We start from the raw sequence: 20,689 nt of genomic DNA on the forward strand, positions 1-20,689 counted from the left end.
GGTAATGGAGAGACCATTGCTTTTATGCTTTTGTCTTTTGCTTCCTCATTTTCAAGAAAAAGACACATGCATGTTTATGTTGCTAAAATACACACTTTGAACAAACTAAGCCAAGAAAGAAAGAAAAAAAAAACATACAACTTGTTAGTGTTTGATTTTGAATCAATAAAGAAAAGAGTGTTCTAGTCGAATTGAAAATGAAAAATTTCAATGGGTTTACTCGGTTTAGATTTAGTTTTAGTTAGTTTGATTGGCTCGTTTTGACATCTTTTGGACCATTTTAGAATCGTTTTTGCCGTACTTAAGGCCAAGAAAAGGTGAGTGTCATTACTATTTTGGATAAATAATACTTTTTAGCACGGTGGTTAGTTAAAAATTATAAGAAAAATGCATTTAGTAGGTGGGATTAGAGTTCTACAATTTTGGTGAAGGAATTATGTTGTTTCGAGTTGTGAATCAAAATAGAAGGAAATGAGAAATTAGTCCGAAACTAAAACTGAGACTGTGTAGGGAAGGAGACGCTAGAATCAACAATAGACTTGTGTCAGCCAAGGAGAGGGACACCCGTAGGCTGAAGAGGATGACATGCGTTAGACTGTGAGATGTACTAGGCGTCAAAGCGCCAACCGCTGAATTGTAATAATCAAAACTCACCACTAATAGATATTTTTGTTTTTGGGCTTTCCATTTTAGGTTTCCTCTCAATGTTTTAAAACGCTTATGCTAGGGAGAGGTTTTTACACCCCTACAAAGAATGTTTCGTTCCCCTCTCCAACTGATGTGAGATTCACAATCCACCCCCTCGGGGCCCAGCGTCCTCGCTGGTAAAACTTCATATGGGTTCGATGTACTTTTATCTTCAACAAGCGGCCCGGCGTTCAATGCGGGTCGAAGCATATGGTTGCCAGGTTGGTTAAATGTTGTTAATGAGAATAGTAATTCACTATTCTTAACAATAGGGCCCGGAGACTTCTTGGTTCATCATGCTATTGCTTTAGGTTTACATACAACTACATTGATCTTTATGGTATGCACTTCCGTGTACTAGCTAAAGCGTTACGTCTGTCTGGTGGAGACCATATTCACGCTGGTACCGTAGTAGGTAAACTTGAAGGGGAAAGAGACATCACTTTAGGCTTTGTTGATTTACTACGTGATGATTTTGTTGAAAAAGATCGAAGCCGCGGTATTTTTGGCACATTGCCCGGAGTCTGGCTCTAATATCATCTATAACAACCTAAACTCACTACTAATAGATATTGTCGTCATTGGGCTTTCCTTTTGGGCTTCCCCTCTAGGTTTTAAAATGTGTCTGCTAGGGAGAGGTTTTCACACCTTTATAATGAATGTTTCGTTTTCCTCTTCAATCGATTTGGGATCTCACATGAATCGACCTTACCCGCTTTTGAGACTCGACTTGCTTGCTCGATCTAAGAACCAAGGTGCGACCCAGTTCATCGCCCAAAACCAGAATTGCCAGCCTAACCTACCTCGCTTTGGAATCGCCTATCTCCATGAGCCACATGTCGCTACCAAGAAAATGGAAGGAAATCAGTGCTTGTGGAGTATCGAACGCATGCCCTAGGAGCCGAGCGCGCCAATCCACGCTTGCCATGTGTCAGCACCGAGATGTAACTACACCTCCCCAGCCGCGCATGGCTACTCGAGTATGGAACTGCACGTAAGACACCTCCGATGTGAATGAAAAGTGCATGGACACACATAATGAGCCCATTTTCACCCCATTCAAGCACAATACTGACTTTAACTTCACTTGAATCAAGTCCTACCGGTAAGTTTCAGTAAATTTGGAGCATCCAAGGGCACACTTCATCCCAGTACGTAACCACAAGGACTTTAGGTAAATTCTTATAGGGATCGCTAGGACGTGCTAGCATGTGAGCATTCTTGCCTTAAATGGTTAGAAATATGCATGATTTGGACTCAGAATGAGTGATTGGATGAGAACGGTGCGTCTGTTACAAAAATTACAATAATGCCCCTATAACGAGAATTTGAAATGCATATCTATCTTAATGCTTTTCGTTGTGTTAGGATGGAGGATGAGATATAGTGATCTGTGCTCTAGGCGATTGATAGATGTTATCTTCCCATTGAGCTTGTTTGATTTTATGTATGATTTATATTTTATGATTTCCATGTGTAAAGTGATTGATAGGAATATCTTCGTACTAAACATGTACGAATGAATAGAACATGTTTTTCGAGTTATAGGTAATTGATAGAAATATCTCCTTAGTAAAGCATGCATGAGTTAGCCACAATATGATTAGGGCACTAGAGATAGAGCAATTTACACCTTCATCTAGGTCATAATGTTCTAGTAGACCATAGGATCGTGAGCGGCGATCAAAAGATTTGACTAGTTAGAGGGGCTAATTTCGAACATCCCGGAATCATGAGAAGTAGTCTAAACTGCCTAGATGCCTTAAGGACCTAGCAAACCTCCATGACATCTAAGTATGGTTAAGGAAACTTATCAAAACCTTGAGACCAATTGAGTTACTTTGGAGTGTAGGGTCGTGACAGGGTTGACGTCATGATCCCATTAAACCGGTTCGGAAGAGAGTGAACCCGTAAACCAATCCTGGTTAGACTTGAAACTACGCAGGCGTCAAGATGAGAACCCGTATTGAGTGTAGAAACAAGTCAAGGATGATGCCACAACTCCATGAACTGGTCTTGGAAGAGATTAGAAACTACATAGATAGGTGGTTTATGGTAAATACTTCTATTGAATGTAGAAATGGGTCAAGGCTATGTGTCGTGACGTAGTAAACTAGTCTTGAAAAGGAATCAGGGACTACATAGGTAAATAGTTCATGATGAACTGTTTGGAACTTCAAGACTTACATAGAAGCTTAGTTGTTGCAAGGGATAGGCTCGAACTTCCTAGAATCTAGAGGAAAGCCTGTAAAAACCTAGTACGAATTACATGCGTTGAGAACCCATAAGTAGGTTCCTTACGAAGTATTTTTATACTCACACCTTTTTCCTTTCTTTTTTCAGGTACTGGTCGAGGTAGAGAGGTACTCAGGAGATACACTGTCACGAAGGGGTGTCAACCTGGAACATCATTTAATTTGTATCTTTTTTTAAGGTGTCATTTGTGCACTCGTTTTCATTTGTAAATAACACGAACAAAGACCTTTTTGCATTTTTTTTTGGGTCTTAGAGTTCTAATCACATCGGAGCGTTTCCGCGGTCGAATCCATTTTGAAAATTCAATTTAATTAAATAAAATGACAAAGTGAAAAATTTCCTTTCATGTTTTGTTCTTTTCCGAGAAATATGGCCAAAGTGAAAATTTAAAGAAAGCTTGGGGACAAAAATGAAAAGAAAATAAAGAAAAAGGGAGGAAATTGAATTAAATTTCTAATATTAATAATTTATTAAAAAAAAAAAAAAAGGTAAAGAGAGACATATCTTTTCCAATGTAGGGGTAGGGGGCTAAGCTTTGTAATTAATTAAAGAACAAAATATCAACTTAAAATTTATTTTTATTTTTATTTTTTATTTTTATAGACAACCTTTGTGGGTCCCTAACTAAGTCTTTTAAATTTTGTATTTATTTTCTTGAAGAAAATATATAAATTTTCTTTTTTTTTTTTATTATAAAAAAAATATAAATTTTATCTTTTACTTTTAAAAATATTCCAATCAAATTCAAAACTTGATGATGAAGATGTGAGATCTACCAATGATGCTATTTAAGGTAGATGTCGTTTGTTTTGTTCACCCCTCGATGTGTTTTAGCTCGTTAAGATGTTCTGTCGACGATTCATAGTTTATATTAGTTTTTTTTTTTTTTTTCTAGTTTTATTCGATATGTTCTTACTATCCTTTAAAAATGTTTTTCTTTGTTAGGAAGAAGATTAGTGAGTTTGATATAATCTACCATGAAGACATCGATCCAACATTGGGGCCAACATCAAAGCTCATTTAAGTATCAGAGATGGTTAACAAGGTAAGATAAACGCTAATTCGCAATAATATTTTTGTGGAACTTAGAAATAAATGGGTGGAGAATATGACATGTGGAACCTAAACCATTACTACCAAAATATACTTTAAGTGGCTGATATGAACGATTAGCTTATTCTGCTGAGTTGTATCAATTCTCTAGTAGTACATAAGTGGAAGTTTAATGCCTGAACCCCATCGAGAAATTAAGTACTTGCCATGTGTGAGGAGACGGACATGTACAAGCGGTAGGTAGTGTACACGTCAAGCTGAGTAGCTGCCATGTGTCGGGCAGGGAGAGGTGTGGATTGCAACATGTGTCATCTTCTAGAGGGACCACGCGACTTGTATTAGAAGATCATCTTGAATCTTATCTGTCGTAACCTGTTCGTGCACGCCACGTGACGCTTGCAAGGGAGAAAACATGTTTTGGGTGTAATGGTGAAACGTGTTGATGTCAGGGAATTCGAAGAAAATTATGTTCACCACGTATCGAACTCAAGACGCATGATTCCTTTCGACAAATGGGTGGACGACACATGGCAAGGCATGATCATGCCTACCCTTCCCCTGGCACGTTTGCACACGCACGTGAGCTGCACGTATGGGCTGTCTGACTACACATGGGGCGTGTGAAGTTGGTCATTTTCTCTCCTTTCGACGTTTGTTCAAGTGTTTTTCGTTCCAATTTTAATACTAACCCTCATACGAATTGAATCAAAACCTAGAGAAATTTCAGAAATTTTGGAGCTCCTAATACGCAAAAAGCCAGCTCAAAAAGGCATGCGTCATCTAAGTAAATAACCACACGAACTTTAGGCAAGTAATACATATAAGAATCATTAGGATGTGCTAGCATGTGAGCATTCCTTACGTTAGAAAATGAATATTTAGGATGGAAGGACATTTTTGGAATAATATGTTTTGTAGGTATGTTATGAAAATTTCCATTATGTCTTAGAAAACTAGAAATATAATATGCATGACTAGAATATGAGTTGGGTAATATGGATGAGTAAACTACGTAAAAGATAAGAAATTATCAAAACGTCCCTATGATAGATTTGCGATGAATGTAGTAACAACTCAAGATTTCTACTAACCTAAAGTCGCTACCGTCATCATAACATACTCTCTTATGCGAAAATAAACATTTAAGCTTCGTCATAAAACACCACCATAGACTTAAATATTTGAAAATATCTTTAAAGCAGCATAACGAAAATACTAAATAAAACAAATAACACATTTAAAAATAAAAACACCTTATACTAACCTAAAGTCTAAGAAATGAAATACTACTATTCTATGCATGTGTCATGGTCTTTACTTGCGATGTTGTCATCAGCCGTACAAGAATGTCTTGCCTTTACCTGAAATAGAAGTAGCACACGACTCGAGTATTTTAAGAAATACTCAGAAAGCGACTTCCACTATTGGGGCTAGGGAATGCAAACACGTGCAACTCATGATTAGGGACATGATTAGAGGTACCTCTAGTCAGGACAAAATTGGATGTGTAGTACTTCTCTACACACGACCCACACATGCAAGCGTGAGTCCCCAGACGGTTCGCACCCCTAGGACTCATCATAGTCGAGCTAGTTATCCGTAGTCGGACGTCGTGAGATCAACAAACCCCCGAATATCATGTGAGGCATGATGATGATCATCATCATAATGTACGTGTCTGCATTCATCATCATAAATGGAGAAGTAACTTGATGTCTATGAACACATAATATGCATGAGGTCCCTATAGTTTTCATCTTTAAATCAATCTTATGACACAACCCTATACTGCATGCATGCATTGACTTTCATATGTTCATCATCATTAACATCAATTAGGATTGTGTCTTAGAAAATTCATCTTCATAATGCATCATGAAATTTAATGCATACACATCATCTTAATATATTAATTCATCTCATCATCATGCATCTTCATGTTACCATGCATCATTATCATCATGTCATCATCATATACATCATCACATGATCATACAATATCATCACAGGATCATATAATATCATTCATCATCATATAACACAAAGCATAAATGACACATGCAAGGGCCACTGGGCACGTGTCGTCATGTATAAGGCAAGTCTTCCAACCGAGCCGATAGCAAGACCACTTACTTTATTGGCCTAGGTCCAAACTACTACGACCACTTAATGCTATCTTAACGCTGCTCTCTGAAATTTATTCTACCTAAGGAGTTTCTCAATTATAAATTAGCATTACCTAATTTGGCATAAAATAATTTAAACTTACTTCTAATAAATTAAATTAACTCAACCTAATTTTTGAATAAAATAATTTAAACTACTTAAGTCTTTTATTGTATCATAAGTTGGTCCTTAGCTCAGTGGTAGAGCAGTTCGAACCCGGTAGGGCCCTTTTCTTATTCTTTTCAATCATCACACTTCTGTAGTGCATTTGATTGTTTTCAACGTGTTCTTTGCTCACGTTCTTGAAATATTTCTCTCAATCGAGGCGTTTGGTCATGCTCGTACCCCTTTGTTCATGCTATCATCTTAGATAGGTCTTTTATGGTATCAAAAGGGGGTTCTTAGCTCAGTGGTAGAGCATTTGACTGCAGATCAGGAGGTCATCAATTCGAACCTGGTAGGGCCCTTTTTTTAATTCATCTCTCATCACTCTTTGGTAGTGCATTTGATTGTTTTCATCCTATTATTCGCTTTTTTAAACATTTCTCTCAATTGAGGCTCGAACGCACATCAAGGTTTGCTGTACAGTCTCTAAATTCTGAAATTTTCACCGCTAACTTGTTCGATAGGTTAGGCACAATCGCTCTCCCACTGCCGCACGATGATGCTTGTACCCCTTTTATCATGCTATGATCTTAGATAGATCTTTTATTGTATCACAAGGGGGTCCTTAGCTCAGTGGAATAGCATTTGACTGCAGATTAAGAGGTCATCGGTCTGAACCCGATAGTGCCCTTTCTTTAATTCTTTTCTCTCATCACTTTTTGGTATTATTCGCTCACGTTTTTTAAACATTTCTCTCAATTGAGGCTCGAACGCATGTCAAGGTTTTCTGCATAGTCTAAATTCTGAATTTTTCACCGCTGACTTGTTCGATAGGTTAGAACAAGTGTATCGGTGCACAATCGCTGTCCCACTGCCACACGATGATGCTTGTACCCCTTTTATCATGCTATGATCTTAGATAGGTCTTTTATTGTATCACAAGGGGGTTCTTAGCTCAGTGGTAGAGCATTTGACTTCAAATCAAGTGCATTTGATTGTTTTCAATGTGTTTCGAGCGCGTTGATGTTTTCTACAAAGTTCGTACCCCTTTGTTCATGCTATCATCTTAGATATGTTTTTTATTGTATCAAAAAGGGGTCCTTAGCTTAGTGGTAGAGCATTTGACTGCAGATCAAGAGGTCACCGAATCAAACCCGATAGGGCCCTTTCCTTATTATTTTCTCTCATTATGCATTTGTTTGTTTTCAACGTATTTCCTTGCTCATGTTTTTAAATTATTTCTCTTAATCGAGGCTGGAACGCACGCCGATATTTTCTACAAAGTCAGATGTTCGATAGGTTACAACAAATGCTGCTGCGCACAATCCCTGTCCCACTGTGGCACGGTCATGCTCGTACCCCTTTTTCATGCTATCATCTTAGATAGATCTTTTATTGTATCATGAGGGGTCCTTAACTCAGTGGTAGAGCAGTTCGAACCCGATAGGGCCCTTTTCTTATTCTTTTCAATCATCACACTTTTGTAGTGCATTTGATTGTTTTCAATGTGTTCTTTGCTCACGTTCTTGAAACATTTCTCTCAATCGAGGTGTTTGGTCATGCTCGTACCCCTTTGTTCATACTATCATTTTATATAGGTTTTTTATTCTATCACAAGGGGGTCTTTAGCTCAGTGGTAGAGCATTTGACTGCAGATCAAGAGGTCACCGGTTCGAACCCGGTAGGGCCCTTATCTTATTCTTTTCTCTCATCACTCTTCAGTAACCCATTTTCGTCCTCGGGGTTAAGGATCTATTGCCAACTAACAAAAGGAGTCGTTGAAATAATGCTAAAGAAAGGTTCATGATTTGTAACTATTTTGATTTTACTTATATTACTTTTTCTAGTCGGTAAATAAGACAGTGTTTGGAAGTGTTTTTTTCAAGACTTTAAGGAACAAGAAGTCATAGGTTGAGAGTGAGGAGTGTTGTGTTTTTTTGTGTGTTCAGAGAGTTGAGGCCCGACATTGAGACATACCTAAATCAACTTTTTTGGTTTTTGGTCTTTGGTTTTTGGTTTTTTTTGTGTGTTTTCATGACTTTATTGATTTATGTGTAAAGAGGTAAAGAGAAAGAATTAAAGAGCTATGATTATGATTCTTCCATCTCTCTTTATACTCTGCTAAATTCCACATTGCTTTTTTTGTTTCTTTACAAATCTGTGCGATTGGGAATGTTTCTTCTTCTTCTTTCCTTCTTTATTTAAAGCTCCAACATATAATAATAATAAAGTAAAATAAAATTACAAACCGTCATCACCCAATGTTCGAGGTTTTGAATCTTCCATCATTTTTAAAAAAACAAATAAAATAAAATTTAAAAATATGGTCAATTTTAAATTGAATTAGAAACAACAAAATCGTAATCTAATTATAAAATGATGCTATTCAAGTATATTACAAACGAACCCAAAATGCATAGATGTATTGACGTTTCGGGACAACACCCTTTGTGACCATGCAACTCTTGAATGCTCTCTAGCTCGACTGACATCCTGCAAACATCTGGAAAAAAAGAAATGGAGAAAGAGGTGAGTATAAAAATAATAAGTTAGTACCTTACTCGTAGGCTCTCGTCCCATTCTTATCTGAGTAAATTACCACAAATTTTTCTCTGGGCTTTAGGAAATTGGGGTCTAATTCTACAACCGTCTCATTATTTGTGAAAACCTTGAAGTTTCGAGCAGTTCTCTTACATGTTGTAGGCCCTATCGGTTCTGGAAACTGTTAACTAGGTTCGAGTGCAGTAGATCTCCTGGATGGTGAATCTCATCTCAGGGTGAACCAACTTTTTATTCTCATATTTAGTAAGCTTGCATAGCCACAATAGTGAACATTTGATATCTTAATAGAGGAACGACCTCATCATATCTCATAAGATAGTGTGGCATCTCGTCTGAACACTGAACACAACTGTAATAAGGTTAACTGGCAACTCTTCCATAGGAAAAACCATACAATCATCATCTAGGGGAGTGACCCAGTGTGCCTTTTGTCACAATCGCACTCTTGATGGCAGCAGACTTGCGATTGTGCGGCACTCACTTTCCAACAACAAGTGAGCTAAGCCAATTCATTCTTACGTCGCTTACGGCCGAACAACGTATGCTTGGGCCTCTGGCCTCTGTTTAAGAAGAAGGTTTTAGAAAACGAGAGCAGAGAGAGATTTTCGAAAGAGAGACTTTGAAAGAGACGTTATATATGCAAGCAAGAGAGTAACAACAACGGCTCACAGTATATAACTATTGGAATGGAGAAGTTGACAACTAGTCATATCTCTCTATAGTATATTCTGAGGCATTTCATGTCTGACAGGCCTAGATATGATTTTTCCAAAACGTCATACTTCCTAGAAACACAAAATTTAAACACTAGAACATGGAAAGACATAAATGGTTTGGATGGGCATGCGGCCATGGGCAACACACCTTGGACGAGCATGACCGTGACACCTGTGAGCTATTCAATTTATCTATGTAGTTCCTTGCCCTTATCAATGTGAGTTTATAGTAGATAGCCTATTTAGGGGACCCTAACTATTTCAACGATAGTGACACATTATGAGCTAAACTATTTATGTAGTCCCTCGTCTCCTTTCTAGGCTTGTTTATTGGCTCTCGACTCGTTTCTACACACAGTAGTAACTCCTCAAGTCGATACTGTTAGACTGCTAGTAGTCTCGCACTCTCTTAAATTTTCTTGGGTGTTGTGGAGGTTTATTAGGTTCTTAGGATGTCTAGGCAATTTAATTCTCTCACACATTTCCAAACATGCTTTGGACTAGTTCCATGAGACCAATCCAATCTCCAAGTGCACTAAGGTCTAGACCTCTAATCGCTGCTCACGATCCTAAGATCATTAGTCTATTGGAAACATATTGACCTAGGTCAACGTAAAAACCGCTCTAGCTCTTGTGTTCCAATCTTAGCTTGGTTCTTCATGCATGCTTTGTTAGGAAAATATTCCTATCAATTACCTAAAACATAGTAACATAATCTAAACATTCATGCAAGATCTACGGGAGATAACATCCATCAATACCTTGGAACACAGGTTAGAATATCTCATCCTTCTTTCTGTGAGAGTGAAAATCATTAAAATAGACATGCAACTTAAATTCTCATCCTAGAGACATTTGGTAATTTCCCACTACATACATAACATTCCTATCTAAATTGCCCTTCTAAAGTCCTAATCATGCATATTTGAGCAACCTAAGGCAAGATATCCTCACATGCTAGCACGACCTAACGATCTTTACAAGTATTAATGAGAAAAGTCTAAATGACTATTTACATGGATGATGCGTGCCTTTCCGAACTAGCTTTTCCATGGTTGGGCTAAAGATTTTCTAAATTTTTTTTTGTCGGTCCTAGTTCAAGTCATAATAAGGTTAATTTCGAAATCAGAGTGAAAAACTGTCGAAGAGGAATCAAATGGGCTGAAAACAGACCTCATGCACCTAAGGGGTCCCTTCGTGCAATTCCACGAGTGCAAAAAGGGCATACTTTCAGGTTGGCGGTTTGGATTAGAGCGAAGTGGGGTTGATGACGATCTCGGGGGATGATTTGGATTGAGTCAGAGTAGAGTGGATCAAGGACTCGGGTCCTCCTCTAAAGTCGTGACCCATGGTCGTCCAAATGCCTGTTGTGTGTTCCAATTCGTAGCTAACACGTGTCTCACTCTTTGTTGTTGAACACAATTCTTTATTAAAACCAATTAAGATGAGATTACAAGACACTCCATAAAAACAACTATATTTTGTCAAACTGTAAAATTACTATTCATAGCTCTTTTCTTTTCTCCCATATTTTGTCTCTTTTTTCTCCCCTCCTTTAAACAAAAATCTAAAAACTAATTCTCGTCACGGCTCGAGTCTTATACAAGCACGTTTTCGGGTATTTCTTAAGAAAACCTGAGAACTCAATCCTAGTCACTTCATGGGAACTCAAGAAGTACTTCCTAGGAAGATGAAGAGACCAACCTAGCTTAGGATCGTGAGGAATTTGAAAAAAAATTATTTCCGAGTAAGTCGGGTGTAATTTTGAGTTTACTTCTTCTAGTCCTTTTCATTCCAAATCCACCATTCGGTTAGCTTTAGGGGCTTAACTTGAGCTACAATGCACGATGAGGTACAAAACTAGTCTCATTCTCTTCATTGTACGAGGTTGGGGAATGCCATTTTCACGTGGCAGAGGCAATTGGCACATGTCTTCTTCCTTTGTTTCGAGGAAGAAGATGATGACATGGTTAGTTTAGTTGAAACGACCACACTAGTTCAAAATTGATCCAGCCTCAGTTATTTGTTTAATAGACCGATTCTCATAAAATTCTTTTTGGTTCCTGAAAATAGACTCGATGATGGAACTATAAAAAAAGAAGTTGGAGCAATTTGAATGCCGAACACTCGAGAACCAAAGATTCGAACATCAATGACGAGGTAAGTACCCATTCTTAAATTTTCTTAAGTTATGTAGAAATCACTTTACTTTCAGGATGAAGCTTAAGCTAAGTTAGAATTTAAGGATTAGGTAAGAATTAAGTCAATGACCACGAGTTAAGGACCTAAGTGGGATGTTTTGCTCGTCGCTTCAAGACGATCCATCAAATGACCTCCATTATGGATGAATTTTTTATAGAAGGCTTAAAATGACATGTTAAGGATTTGTATGAAGTTTGTGGATTATACGAGTTTTCTTAGGAGCTAAACCGAGAATAATTGAATAATGATGAAAATATCCAAACATGCCCAAGTGTTAGTTCATGAATCAAATGAACGCTAAATGATCTAATATTTTATATATGGCTTATTTTCAAGGGCGTAAGACATTATATAAGAGTTTAAAGTTATTGGAGCACATTTAAAGGCTAAACAAAAAAATAAGAGAACAATGACCAAAATGTCTTTAGGATATCGATAAGCTATTTCTAGTTCCAAAAAACCTCCAAATGACTTTAGATTATAAGTAAGGCATATATAGAAGGATATGTGAATGTTTATTCCAGATTTTAAGGTACTTGGATCAAGTGTAGAACCTAAACCGTGATTGAGGTGGTAAATGACCTAAATGCCCCTACTCTTACCTTAATAGAGTTTCAAGATCCAAATGAACTCTAAATGTTATGAAACTTTGTAAGAGTTCCATTCATGATATTATGAATAGTTATGAAATTTTTTAAGAACATTAGAACATGTTTGGTGTACAAGCCAAGATTTAAAAGAAAATGATTAAGCTACTCAAAACATGTTATGACCTTTATAAAGACTTATGCAAGCTATTATGACGAGTTCACATGTTCGACCTATAAGTTTGGATTAAAGCTTAAGAAACTCATGATGAGACTTATGTCATGGTCGTGCTTTAAGAATAACCTTTGGAGCAAGAACCAAGAACCCATGTGATAAGGATCATGGTGTTCCAAATGTTCCAGTTGGATGTATTACATGATCCAAAACCAAGAAAATTCAACAAGTATTCGTTCTTCATCTACAAAATTAGATAGTCTTGGTTCAAGCTCTATTTCATGTGTTACAAGTTGACTCGACCTGTCATACAATCTCGTGCAACATTTGTTGAGTATTCAATTCACACCAGATTTGGTGAGTTTTCATCTTTCATATTGATGAACTTAACTCTAGAGCCGTATGCGAAAACTCATATCGAAACTCCGGCTTCTAAGGTTATGGCCCTAGGCCCTACCCAACCCTCTTTGAGCTTGTCTTCAACACTCAGTGTCACCTTGTTCTTGATGTCATGATGCATCATGTGATTGGATGTCAAGAGTCACCTTGTGCATGGTTAGAGTATTACCTAGCATTCTTAAAGATCAAGGTGATTTTAGGACACGAATATGTAATGTTCTTGACTCGTTCATATCCTTAGGCTAACAATCTTGGCATAACATCATGAGCTAACCCTAAAGTAATTCATATTAGCAACACACTCCAACTTCATGACATGTTTAGAGTTTATAGCCCTAAAGTAAGCATACATATCTTATTTGTGATGCCATATTAGCCTCATGAGCATAAGTCATACATAATGTAATTGGGTTTATGGAATTCTTTTAAGGAGGGGCATTTCAGTCTTTTATTACTTAAATCTTAGTCGTATTCCAAACCTGTTATAACCCTCCTAACATCATGCATGAGTTCTTTATGTCATTTCATATGTTCGTATCCTTAAGTATTATGTTATGGTATTTTTTTTTCTTATCCTAACGTATTTTTTTTTAGTAATAGTCTTAGAGTGATAAGGCAATTCTAATTCTCAATCCAAAAATCTAAGCTGAGCAAGAACCCTTGAATCAAAGAAATTAATACCTCTTCATACAAAATTTGGTTGGATCAACCAATAGATAAGATTAAAATTATATTATGTTTTAAGGTCAAAGATCTAGAACCAAGATTTGGAACCTTGTTCTAAATTGAGTCAATTTACCATCGAACTTGATTGAATGACTATGATGTAATCTATCTTAAGAATTTCTTGAAATCTTAAAAAGAAAACTTGATGCTCAAATTTCTAAACATGAAAGTCTCCACTCGAGAGTTCAATTTCATACCAAGTTGTGGGTAGCCTCCCACGAAATAAACCTCAAAGCCTTCAAGTGCTCGTTATACCTATTACGTTAATAACTCAAATTTAATAAAATTCATATATCATAGCTTTACTAGTTACAACGTGGTACTTATCTCGATTACCAATATTAAAATATTTTAATTTTTTTAAAATTTGGATTGGATCGAAAAAAAAAACATGGAGGGTTTAGGGTTTAAAGGGATCTTCAAAGATTCTCCCTTTTAGCCATTCTCGCTCTCTATGCTTTGTATTTCCGCCGTAAGCTCGCTTCTTTCCCACTCTCCGCCGTCTCTCTCTCTCTCTCTCTCTCTCTCTCTCTCATTTAATCCTTACAGATTTCTTTAACCTCCTTTGCTTGATTTAGGTGTAGTATTTTTGAAGGGTTTTCATATTCTCAATGCCGAAGAAGAGGAAGCACAGCGAGACTTTGCCGATAGTATCGGTTAAGAAGGATGAAGGCGCCCCCGAGAGACCCAAGCGGACGCTTACGGGTTGGAAAGACAAGGAAGTCGCCAAAGAGACTGAATCTGGTTCCGATCATGCCGTTTTCCGGAATAAAGAGAAGGTTCTTGTCACTTGCTCCCGCCGAATCAATTTTAGGTGCGAAATTGAACATCCCGAACTTGCATACTTGAATCAATAGAGCTGCTGGTAGTTTCACTTTTTTTTTATAAGATTTTTTTTTTATTTATTTCATTCTCTTCAGGTACAAGCTGTCGTGGTGTTCTAAATTTATCTATTAATGTACTATTTATTTCGATTATTAATTTAGTCATATGATTGGTAATGTTCAAGAAAGGAACAAAACCAGATTACTTATGAAAGAGAATTGTTAGGTGAAAATGGTAATAGGTACAAGGGTGTGGTTTTGGAGGGAGATGTTGATAGAATATCAACTATTGATGAAGAAATTTTCTAGTCTCTTTTGTTCTTTCTCAACCAAAAGACATTTGGTTAAGGATATAACTTATGAGAGGAAGAAAATGGACTCTGGACAATTATAACACGAAGACTCCTATCAAATGTCGAAGCTAATGAATTAGAGAATTGATGGGATTGCTCAGTGATGTAATCGTTATTTGAATAGAGGACATGAAATGAAAGTATTGGAGGTCGAATCTTCAGGGCTGTTTTCAACTATTAAAGATAGCAGGTTTAAAGAAAGTGTTAAATAAGAAATTTCTTGATCGACTTGGAAGGGTCCTGTACTAAAGAGGAAGCCTTTTTTTCCTGCTGGGCTACTTTTTTTGAGTGTATATAGAGCTGAAAGGATGCAGCAGAGAAGCTTTTGTGGTGATTTTTCTGCTAAGTTGGTGTACTTTGGGTTGAAAATTTGAAGGTACTGTGTGATGTACAGTCTAGTGTTTATTGTTACTAAACTTTGTAGTGTGAAGTTCTGGAACTCAATAAGTTGAGTATTGATTCCCTGCAAAAAGAACACAGTTCAAATGCAATGTGAAGAAGGTTTGAAAGGGAAACCAAGAACTATTTTTGACAAATGGAGTGATAGCTTTTTACGGGTTATGTGATTAGAAAGAAATAGTTGTAGGATATATTATGGTAAGGATAGATGTCGGGAAGAAGCTTTTTGATTTTGCCAAATTTTGATGTTCTTGGTGCTCACTCTCTACATCCTTCTGTAATTGCATCCTTTTAGTTAAAACAAGTTGGTGTAGCTTGTTGTATAATCTATTAATATACAGGGTCTTGTAAGCTATTCACTCATCAATGAAATGTTTTTCTTCCTTTAGAATGATTGGCAATTTTATTAGCCTTTGTGTTTGATTAGGTATCGACATCTGATGTTGAACGTGGTATCACTTTTGCCACATTGTAAGAAGGATAACAAGGTGGAGTCGAGGTCCAGTAAGGGTGCAACACTCAATGAGCTAGTTGAACTCAAGGGTTGTTCTTCCTGCCTTTTTTTTGAGGTAAGATTTTTTGCTTTGTACTTTGTCCATGTCTAAAATTGGAACTCAATTCATACTCAGGACTGTGTAAGGTACTCTGTTTTTCAATTATGCTTTTTGATTAGATTTAGGATGATAACCTTTTGGTTTCTGTTGTGGTAATAGGATGTATTAAGTATCCTTTTCTTTTCGTTTTATTATTTTCCTATATGCTTTTTCATCATTTTTATACATTGTGATTACATTACTTATTCCACTCATTCCATCTCAATGATGCATTCGATTTGTGTACTTGATTCTTACCGGTCTTTTTGTCCCCTGGATTGTGTTCCTGCACAATCGAATGAATCATTTTATTCCCAAAGCTTATTGCATGATTTTTCAGTTCCTTTTCTTTTTGTTTATGTAATTATTTCTGTCATTCAACATGCAATATAGCATTCACTTGAGCTTACTTATTGATTTTATTTTGTCTCTATTTCCAGTGCAGAAAACATAAAGATCTCTATTTATGGATGTCTAAGTGTCCTAGTGGGCCATCAGTGAAGTTTTTAGTTAATGCCGGTAATTTTAACTTGTAATCAAATCTTAAACTAGATTTCGTGACTGAAATTATATTGGACTTTTTAAATAAATGCAGTTTACTTACTTTTCCATTTTTGTTTTCAGTGCACACAATGGAAGAATTAAAACTTACAGGGAACCATCTGAAAGGTTCTCGTCCTCTTTTGACATTCTCGTCGAATTTTGATAAAGATGTCCACTGGAAACTTCTGAAGGAAATAATTGTTCAGGTAACCAATTGAAAAGTTCTTTCAAGCAGTTCATCCCTAAACTATTTTTCCTTCTTATACGTGAATGTATAAACTATCAATTTTCCTTGTCTTTCTCCTTTGAGTCCATTTTGTTTGTTTCCATTTCTTCATTCTCTCAATATCACTGTACGAATTGATTAAATAATGTTTGCATGACTACAGCCCAGTTATCAACTAGAATTCTATGACATGGATTTCAGTCATGTTTTGTCATGAATTTTTGTATGCAGTGCAAATTCCTTTGTCTTGGAATTTCTTCCCCCCCCCCCCCCAAGAATTATCATTCATTTTTCCGAATAAAAGTTGGTTATCATGCAAAATGTAAAATAAAACAAAAAGAATACTCGTCAATGCACTTCTTTAATGTAATGTGCTATGACATAAGCTTGGGATTAGTGCCTCAATACTATCATTACCTTTTCATGCTGCATTTATTTATTTCCTAATTAAGATGGCCATATTGTTTGATTTTCTGCCCTGCTAGCTATGCTGCAAAAAGTAATTATAGATCCTAGTTGCTTCTCTAGTTTATGATATTATTGCTAAAAATCCTGTGAAGTCACATTTTAATTTGTAATAATTTTAGTATCAATTATGTTTTTTACCTCAGATATTTGGGACTCCGAAGGAGCATCGACACTCTAAACCATACCATGATCATGTATTTGTTTTCTCCATTGTTGATGACCACATATGGTTCCGAAATTACCAGGTATGCTTTATTTATTCTACCTTCTACAGAATTTGATGCTCTCAATTGCGTATAGCGTCCAAATGCATACATTACTTGACAATCAAATCATGTACTGGATGTTGTCTTTCTTTTTAATGTTTGCTCACCACATTTTTTAAAACATGGCCTATGAAAGCAGAAAAATATATTCTACATCATGGCAGGTAAAGACATCGGGAAAACTTCGAGTATTATCAGTTTCAGTACAGATGTCAATTATTTTTTATGACATTGGAAGTATATTAATAATTGGTTGAGTCTTTTGATCGACACATTTTATATGAAGACCAAGATAAGAGCTTGGCCATGAAGCCCGCCTTGGAGCTGCAGAAAGATGGTCAAACCTATTGTGAAGAGTCACAACTATTGTTCAATAGCTCAGACATTTTACATATAAATGATATTAAGTCCAAGAAACGGGAGTATTAAAAAAAGAATGTGATGAGAACATTTTCTTTTCAAATACCTCTAGAAGCTTTGGTTTCCCTTCTTGGTTTGTATTGGAAGTTCTAGTCTGCCTTGTCAAAAGCTTTTTCTTACAACGAAAAATGGTGGGAAAAAAAACAGCGCTCAATTTTTAGAGGTAATGATCAAGGCTTCATTACCTCGATTCTCGTCGGCTTTGCATCCTCTCTCCTCTCTATCTCGATTCTCCTTCCTCTCTATCAATCTCAATCTTTGTTTTTTCTCACTTGCATCTTCATTCCATGCAAGCCCTTTCAGAGCTGTTCCATGCGCAGTCTCCTATGTCTCTCTCATTCTAGGCTTTAAAATTTCTCTCCTCATCTGCATCTCTACTCCAAATCTCTCATTGGCAGCTTCTCCACCTGATTCTGGTCTCTTGTTTCTCTCGATTGTTGTCTGTTTCCAACCATTGAATGACGCGACTTTTAGGGTTGGTGGGTTGGGTTGGATACTGCATTCAGTTTCTCCTAGTAGATAAACTGGTTTGGGTTGGCCCATAAAGTGCCCTAACCTGACCCAACCTAACCCATGCACAGCCCTAGTGTCCTGTTCCTATTAGACTCCTTTGCCATTTGCATTTTCTTTTTATTCCATAAAATTATATGTTCACTTTTGCAATAATTGTTGGTATATTTTCCCTGATTTGTGTGCGTGTGATCTCTTCCCCAAGTAACCATTATTTCATGATATGGCGTTTGCCATGTTTGTTTGGTGTGATCAGATATCTGTTCCACATAATGAATCAGATAAAGTTGCCCGAGGAGGACTAGATAAAATGACACTCATCGAGGTTACTATTTTTCCTTGTCCTGCTTAGTTTATAAATATGATTTTTTTCACAATTTTGTTTATTCGACTTCAAAGATTTCTTTTCTTTTTTTTTTACTTTTTTTTTTTTTTTTTTTTTTTTGTAGGTTGGTCCTCGATTCTGTTTAAATCCAATCAAGATATTTGGTGGAAGTTTTGGAGGTCCAACCCTATACGAGAACCCGCTTTACGTGTCACCAAACCAGGTTAGATGACTACTTTTTTATCTTCGGGGATTACATGTCTTCACTATGCCTTTTCAACCTGCTTTTACATATTTTCTGAGAGCTTACATTTGCATTAATTATCAAGAAGAGCAAACTGCGTTGAGACATTAGCTATTCTTTTAGGGTTTCTCTAAGTTCATGTTTTCCAATTCAAGTGTCTTTGAGAAATGATCTGCTCATCTCATTTACCATTATGCTTTTGGTAATGTCTTTTACACGGTGTAAAACCCAAAATTAGCAATATTCTCTAGAATACTTCAGAGAACAGTTTCTCATATTGTACGAATTTGCAATTGAGTCTGATAATCTGTACTTTTAACCATTAAACATATACCTGCTTGCTCATGTTTATTATGTCCATTAAATTTAACCATTAAACATATCCCTAGATTCGAGCATTGGAGAAAAAGCAGAAAGCCGGTAAATACTCAAAGAAAGTCAAAGCGAAAACGAGGAGGAAGATGCACGAGCTATCGAATCCATTGGAACCAGATGAGTTTGCTGATATGTGGAAGGAATAGTCTCTCTATGGACTTAATTTTGTCTAGACTCCGAACCCGAGTTCCTTACCTCCAGTATGAAATCGGAATTTGATCTATAATCTATAATACTGTGTCCATCTGTAGTGCAAATTTTGGCCTTGTTATTTACTTGAAGCTCGAATTCGATTTCTGTACCTTCAATATTTTTTGTTTAAGTCTTCTCAGTGAAGTACTTTAGATACAGTTTTACTAGAAAACAGCTTCATTCCAACCCTTGTTTGGGTATAATGAGTTCTTAAACATATCCTGAGCCCCATAATTCATAAACTCCAACTCGTTGAGATATGATTACTGTAATAAAAGACGCAAGAAGAATAGGGCAACGACCCAAAAGTTCATAAGAACAAACGTAGTTTGATCCTAGAAAAGCAAGCCATAAAAAGTCCACCCATGCAAGAGGAGTCGACCAAAAGGCTCAAGGGTCGGCCGAAAATCATAATAGGCCAATCCTCAAGGGGTTGTCCTAGCTTACTTGGCCAATTTTTGAGGGCCGATTAAGGCTTCAACCGATCTCGTCTCGAGAATCGATCAAGATATCTTTGATGAACCTCATTGAGCGAAATTTACCTTGAATGAGAGTTGGCTGGTGACCAACTTTTTGACACTTTAAGAGTCTATTCAACTTGAATGGGAGAGATTGAGTAACCATTTTGTAATGATGTCATTTTGATAACTTTGTGAGATTTTTGTAGGGTGTCGAGACATTCAAGTAGACATTACATATATACGATTATAAAATAGTCTCTAACGACATTTCAAGATATGCAGCAAATACATACTTAAGCATTGAAGTGTAAATGGCTTAGAACCACATGAGGTTCTTTTCCTTATTTTATAGGCACATTTTGTTATTAGTAATATAAATTTATCGTCGATTTGACAATTTAGATTTCGATATCAACAATTGGCATCATCTGTGAAAAAAAAAACGGTGTTGTGTTAAGAACTAAACACTAGAATCACGAGCAACAACATGAGCCATAACATCTAGGCGACAGACAGAAATGAATCTGACGACCGACCTGACATCTAAGGTAGGTGTCTACCAACAAAGAAGATAAAATAACGAGATCGATAAGAAAGTGGGTCCCACTAAACCAAATCATGTAGCCGGTTAAGCCAAGATACAATAGATAAGTATGTAGTCTCGGAATAGAATATTCAAGGATTGAATCACAATATCACATTGAATATGGACATTCTTAATGGTCTAAATCCAAATCTAATTGTGGAGACATTGTCAAAAAAACACTACCAATCTCCGAGGAGGAAGTAGACCAACAAAGAATAGTCAAATCCCTTTTAATTTGTGATTCACCTCCTCTTGTCCAAGATCAACCCC

At 36.6% G+C, this 20,689-nt stretch overlaps 1 protein-coding gene, 1 long non-coding RNA gene and 2 other non-coding genes across 5 annotated transcripts; all 4 read left to right on the forward strand.

Moving 5' to 3' along the window:
• The first annotated feature begins 3,776 nt into the window (after nt 1–3,776).
• On the forward strand, nt 3,777–4,928 carry LOC111792908 (uncharacterized). The gene is made up of 2 exons (XR_002814862.2): nt 3,777–3,988; nt 4,148–4,928. It is a non-coding gene; the product is annotated as an uncharacterized LOC111792908 (long non-coding RNA).
• A 1,629-nt stretch (nt 4,929–6,557) lies between these two features.
• TRNAC-GCA (transfer RNA cysteine (anticodon GCA)) lies at nt 6,558–6,629 on the forward strand. Its single transcript has one exon. It is a non-coding gene; the product is annotated as a tRNA-Cys (tRNA).
• Nucleotides 6,630–7,886: 1,257 nt separating this feature from the next.
• On the forward strand, nt 7,887–7,958 carry TRNAC-GCA (transfer RNA cysteine (anticodon GCA)). The gene has a single exon. It is a non-coding gene; the product is annotated as a tRNA-Cys (tRNA).
• Nucleotides 7,959–14,013: 6,055 nt separating this feature from the next.
• LOC111792886 (ribosome biogenesis protein BRX1 homolog 1) lies at nt 14,014–19,591 on the forward strand. Of its 2 annotated transcripts, XM_023674503.2 has the most exons (9): nt 14,014–14,106; nt 14,213–14,448; nt 15,638–15,779; nt 16,244–16,322; nt 16,428–16,552; nt 17,184–17,285; nt 18,493–18,561; nt 18,686–18,784; nt 19,195–19,591. In XM_023674503.2, exons 2-9 carry the CDS (start codon nt 14,246–14,248, stop codon nt 19,324–19,326), a joined length of 951 nt encoding a protein of 316 aa, XP_023530271.2. In that variant the 5' UTR covers nt 14,014–14,106; nt 14,213–14,245; the 3' UTR covers nt 19,327–19,591. The 2 variants fall into 2 exon arrangements, with proteins under 2 accessions (XP_023530271.2, XP_023530270.2); XM_023674502.2 differs by lacking the exon at nt 14,014–14,106 and having other exon boundaries at nt 14,121–14,448.
• Nucleotides 19,592–20,689: the final 1,098 nt, after the last annotated feature.

This window comes from Cucurbita pepo, chromosome 4 (genome assembly GCF_057944985.1).
Source record: "Cucurbita pepo subsp. pepo isolate OVF chromosome 4, ASM5794498v1, whole genome shotgun sequence".
Lineage (NCBI taxonomy): Eukaryota > Viridiplantae > Streptophyta > Magnoliopsida > Cucurbitales > Cucurbitaceae > Cucurbita > Cucurbita pepo.

Coding starts and splice junctions, on each gene's coding strand:
- LOC111792886 (XM_023674503.2), top strand. CDS start 14,246: ATGCCGAAGAAGAGGAAGCACAGCGAGACTTTGCCGATAGTATCGGTT. Junction 15,780..16,243: donor CTTCCTGCCTTTTTTTTGAG/GTAAGATTTTTT, acceptor CTCTATTTCCAG/TGCAGAAAACATAAAGATCT. Junction 17,286..18,492: donor TATGGTTCCGAAATTACCAG/GTATGCTTTATT, acceptor TGGTGTGATCAG/ATATCTGTTCCACATAATGA.